We start from the raw sequence: 5,607 nt of genomic DNA, 5'->3' as shown, positions 1-5,607 counted from the left end.
TCCAAGTTCATCTTCATGACATAATTCTTTTATTAAGTACACTGTATTTACAAAAAAAAGAGGGCAAAACAACACGTAGCCCTGCGAAAGCCACATCGTTCGGCCCTGAATGGATGGCAGGATGATGAAAGCGCTTCAATTAACACAAACCTCCCTCTGCATTGCTTTTATTATAGAGCAGTTTGCCCTGCGCTTTCTCGACCCGTCTCCATAGTTGCACGCAGGGAATCAACATTGTTTAACACACAAAGTGCTTAGGCCTTTTGTTTTGTTTGCACCTTTTGAAGTGGGAGCTTATAAACCGTCCACTCCAACAAACATCAATCTTCACAATAAAAATACAAATGTTTGAGGGAAGCACTTTAGGAAGTTAACTCATTCACTGCCATTGACGGCTACAGACGTCAAAAATTCATTTGAACTATATCTATTAATTTCCCATTTTTCCACTTTTGTTAACAAGAGTATGAAAACCTAGAAAAACATTTATTGTACATTTACAACAGATATAACATTTGTGATTACTCTTGAGTTAACTAGTGAAGTCACGTGATTAATTACATAAAAAAAATTAATAATCGCCTGATGCCGCTAATTAAAAAAATAAAAGAAAAATATTATAAAAAAATGAGGGGCGTCAAGACAACTAAAAAAAATTTAAAATTGTAATTAATCGCATGACTTCAATAGTTAACTCACGATTAATCACAAATGTTATATCTGTTCTAAATAAACAATATTTTTTTTCTAGATTTTCATACTCTTGTTAACAAAAGGGGAAGAAAATGTGAAACTAATAGCGATAGTTCAAATGAATTTTTGACATCTATAGCCGTCAATGGCAGTTAATGAGTTAACCTCACACTATAATCATCAAATTAATCACTTCAGATCAATACCGGGATGACTGTGGGAAACAATTATCTAAAAAATAAATAAAAAAAGATCAACATACAGTCCGGCGTTTCTATGTCTATGTTATACACATCACATTAAGACATGAACAGACTACTCACTCACACCAGTTAAAACTCCTGTTTGTATGCAGGGGTCAAATTGATCCATTTTAACAGTCATATCATATCGGCAGTCGAACTGACCCGTAAATATTTGAATTTATAAACTACAGTATTTTTAGCCTCTTCTTTTGTTTCAGCCTCCTCTCATACCGTAGGTCAAATTGTCCTGTAAAAATCAGGATTTCATTCTTTGTTGAAAATTCCATGCCATTTATTTTTGTTAGTCTGCCCCTCTTGTTCTTCAGTATCCCAGATTGACATGGGGAAAACTAGATTACATTGTTTAATTAAATTGAATTATCATTTTTTCTCTCTTTTTTTTCATATTGTCCCAAAACCACAAAATGTACCTTTTTTTTATCACCCCCCCCCCTTTTTTGTTTTTGTTTAAGACTTTATTTAAACGGCGGATCAAAATCTATATATTTTTTAGTTTTTTTTTTAAGTCCCTACAATTTGTTATACTACAATTCAAATAAACCAGTAAATAATCTAGTTTTATTCCTCACCCCCTTTTTTATTAGCCATATTAATCCTGCTGTTCTAGTCTAGGTCAAACTTACCTGTAAAATTTGTAAAGATTTTTTTTAATGCACATTTTGATCCTATTCTTTTCAGGTAAAATTGACCTGGTTAAAAAGGCTTAAACCCACACAAATTTGGTATGAAATACTGGTTTTAAAGAGAGTGTGTAGAATTTAGTCCCACCTGGTGGTAAGATAATGGAATGCAACAAGGTGCATGCATTTCGAACCACATGCACTGTCTCAGAGAAACCACACTTTGCAAGCCTATCACCAAGTACGAGGTTCGCAAAGTTCTTCTCCTATCAGGAAGATGGCAGCGAAACATGTTAGCCTCCTGTAAGGCGCCATGTTGTATAATTAATTAGTAATTACTCGACCTATGATTATATAAAAAATGCACGATGTGATAGAACCTATTTTTGTGCATATTATTGAAATGAATTGTAGGTTCCTAAAATTAAATAACATTGAAAAAAAACTAAAAATTCAACACGCTGTCCTTTAAGTATAATCAATATGTACAACAAAATTTGAGTTAATGATCCTTATTGAAGTGTAATCTGTTAATGCACTAAATATTGACTTAAATGGTTAGTAATGGAGTTCCTCATTTTTCTGAGGGATTTTCTGATAATTGACCCAGGACATAACAGGAGGGTTAAAGACATGCCAGGGAAGGTGCAGTACCATCATTCTGCAGGAGGGAATACAGTTAAAATCAGAGCGCTGGATGGAAAAAATAACAAACGCACAGATGCTTAAATGTTCGAACGTGTGTTGGAACTTTTCAACCTCGTCCGCATCAGTCTGCGTGTTACGGGCGTGAAGGCGAGCATGTGCGACGTGAGCGTCACAATGCCACCACCAAACTCCTGGTGGGTGTGGCCGTGTCCACAGCCGGGGGTCGGGTCGCCGCCTACTCACATGATGGCGCATTGGTCGGCTGCCCCGGCCCCCGCAAGGCCACCTGGGAGGTGGAGGGAGTCCATGTCCAAGTTGAAGCCAGGAGGCTGGCGAAGGGAGAAAAACACAGTATCAATCAATCGATTCAATCTGCCTGTAATGTTTCCTTTACAAAAAAAGACTTCAAAAGGAGTATGAACTTCCTTTTACTAAAATCAAGCATAATTGTCTATATAATACAAAACCAAAAATTTTGTTTAAAAAAAAAAGTTCCCCTAAAAAAAGTGACAAAAAACATTTATTTTTCCTAAAAAATTAAAAATGTACAAAAGTCAAGTTTCAAGTTTTCCCCCCCTCAAAAATATCAATTTGAAAAATCTATTAAAAAGTGACTTTCCGAAAAAGAATGAGTGATTTTCAAAAATGACCTTTTCTTACAAAATATTCTTAAAAGTAGCTTTTCAAAAACGAAAAAAATTACTTTTTTTTTTGATTTCCCCCCGAAAATTTTTTAAAATGTTAGAAAGATAAATCTAAGAGTTATTTTTTCCCCTAAGAAAGGTGGTTTAAAACTTTTTTTTCCTAAAAAACTTTTTTCTGTAAAAAAGTGACTTTCCAAATTTCAAATTTAAGTTTAAAAATAATTCAAGTCAAATTATTTGAATTGAAATTTTCAAGCATTTACTCTATAAAATAACATTTTCTGCCCCCCAAAAAAAACAATTTATTAAAGAAATAAATCCATCTTACCCCCCAACTATCATTTGTCCGTAGGAGACTTCTGCAGAAGAGTTAATACTACTTGGGCACTCTCTGACAATGAGAGAGCCACTGCCACCTACTGTAGTGGATGTGCAATTACACCTCATTCCTGTATGGCAATTAAAAAAACAAAAACTGATTAAAGAAACAAAAAATCCCCCTTCCTTTCCACTCGGCATTGCACTGCAATGCCTGCACTACTGCACTGACCCCTATTTGAGAAAGACTGACTAAAGGAGAATTCCTTCCTATCAGTGAAAATAAACACTTTAAAAACAACAACATTACCAAAATGTTAATTGGTCATCAACTTACAGCATCTCCTGCGAGCTCTTTGGGTGGCTGTCCTAGGTCCTGCAGCTGTGACGCAAAACAAGGTGATATGAGGACAGAGAAAGATGAATAAATAACCCAGAGGAGCGCTTCGAGCCTTCGACGAGAGTCCTCTTACCTTCTGCATGAGCTCCATGATGCCTTCAAAGACATTGTCACCGTCTTCCTCCGTCTCAAAGCGCTGGCAGATTTCTCCCATGATCTCGGCCTGCTGCTCGTAGCGTTGGACGTCTTCTGAGCTCAGGCTGGACCTGTTGGCCTCCAACCACTCTGGATACTGAGGGCGAGCGTGTTTGAATAAAAACATCCGCTGCCATACATTGAGCGCGCTGACAAACCTTAGTGGTGATCTCCTTGAGGGACGGGTAGAGCACCTCCTTGGAGAGGAGATTCTGCATGATGGATTGCATGACGGGAAGGATGTTGGCATCGTCGCCCCCGCCGCTGCCGCCTTCGCCACCCTCGTCCAACCCCAAGCCTTCCAGGGCCTTGACCAGATCGTCTCCGGCCAGACCAGAAGACTGTGGGGAAACAAACATGTGTAAGTTGAGTACGGTGGAAATAGTTCATTTGTTGTTACGCTCTTAACTCATTCACTGCCATGGACGTTAATATTTGTCATCTGGAATTCCATAACTTCCTATAGGGAACATTCATTGTTAGTTTACTAACCCCAGCTAATTGTGAGGGTTTAGCGGACAAGCATAATAGCATATCAGTCATAAAAAATCTACCTGCAAGTTATCGGCATTCTTCGCAAGGCCACGGAGGGTATCTTTGAGGCAGGAGGTGAATTCTTGCTGAGAAGCCGTGTCAGTCCCTGCGTATAATAAACACATTTTTCAACCAGGTGGGTACCAAAACTACAGTTGGTCAAAAAGAATCAAAGAAAACAGGCAAACTCGCCAACTTTGCCGGCCGCCTCGGAGAGCTTCTGAAAGTGCTGGAGCAGGTCGGGCTCCTCCTGGGCCAGCTCCGTCATGGCTTTTTCCCACTCCTGCTGGGCCTGGGCCGCCATGTCACCCTCGAAGAGCGTCTCGAAGAGCTTGCGGTCCTCGAGCAGCGGTGGCTGCTGCTGCTGTTGGGTAACGTGTCGGAAAAACGAATGAGTCTATTTTTGGCAGTGGATATTTTGCCATGACTGGCTTTTGCTGTGAATGGTTCTGATTGGTCAATTGCCAAACCAAGCCATGCACTTGTGTGGTTCCTGCTTCGCATCACCTCTTCTGTCTTTTTAAATTTGCCTTACCACCAAAGACAGGCTGCTATCGGCATGACCAGCCTAACCCTAAACATCCCTCAGAGCATATAGGCTGTTGTCAAGAAATTGTATTAAAAAAGCATTACAAAACCCGTGACCCCGTTACTTTCAGGGTGAGCACCTTAACTATTGCGCCACAAGCTAGTATATATTGGCTGGCCTATAATTTGTACATGTAGTACGGCAAAGTAGCGTTGCCGGTCACGGCAAAATATCCACTTAAAAACAAACAAATTCTATGTGCTTTCGTAACAAAAAACACACACAAATGAATGGCACTAACCGTCTCTGCTTCATGGCTGGACGAGGAGGAAGGAGCTTTGGATTCAGGAAGCGCGGACTGCTTGTCAAAGTCATCCAGTGCACCTAAAAAAAATACACATAGAAGTTTTAAGGGACTGTACTATAAACACATAATACAAGCCAAGTGTTATATAGCAAGCGAGTGATATAGCATGCTGAGCACAACCTTCCTGGTAAATTCCTTATAACGTACAAGACCACACGTTTAATGGTAATTGTAAGCAATATATGTACTACACGGGAAGGCTTCAATTTAGTTTGACAACTTCACTGGGATCCACAACAGCATTCGACGAAGTAACAACCGCCATTTTCCACGTTTAATAACAAGATTAAGTCCCAAAAATGTTGAGTTTTATTTAATTTCATATTTTATATGTTAATTATAACCGTACTGTCCAGTAATTCGTCCAGTTCGGCGTCGTGACCGCTTTGCGACTCTCCTGGTCCGGACGCCATGATGGACTCTCCCTATGACGGTCGGCAAGTCTCACAAAAA

General features: G+C 39.3%; 1 protein-coding gene across 3 annotated transcripts; it reads right to left on the bottom strand.

Annotated features, from left to right (window-relative positions):
- pex19 (peroxisomal biogenesis factor 19) lies at positions 1-5,607 on the bottom strand. 3 transcript variants are annotated; one of them, XM_086097631.1, is made up of 8 exons: positions 5,504-5,607; positions 5,089-5,171; positions 4,451-4,622; positions 4,279-4,364; positions 3,883-4,065; positions 3,663-3,821; positions 3,527-3,571; positions 1-2,556 (listed from the first exon to the last, which is right to left on the bottom strand). In XM_086097631.1, exons 1-8 carry the CDS (start codon positions 5,565-5,567, stop codon positions 2,467-2,469), a joined length of 882 nt encoding a protein of 293 aa, XP_085953757.1. In that variant the 5' UTR covers positions 5,568-5,607; the 3' UTR covers positions 1-2,466. The 3 variants fall into 3 exon arrangements, with proteins under 3 accessions (XP_085953757.1, XP_085953765.1, XP_085953774.1); XM_086097639.1 differs by having other exon boundaries at positions 4,451-4,619; XM_086097648.1 differs by having other exon boundaries at positions 4,451-4,616.

This window comes from Leptonotus elevatus, chromosome 1, assembly GCF_054856555.1.
Source record: "Leptonotus elevatus isolate MCC_2025b chromosome 1, RoL_Lele_1.0, whole genome shotgun sequence".
Lineage (NCBI taxonomy): Eukaryota > Metazoa > Chordata > Actinopteri > Syngnathiformes > Syngnathidae > Leptonotus > Leptonotus elevatus.
Note: the sequence above shows the minus strand (reverse complement) of the source record. Positions and strands in the feature narration are given on the sequence as shown.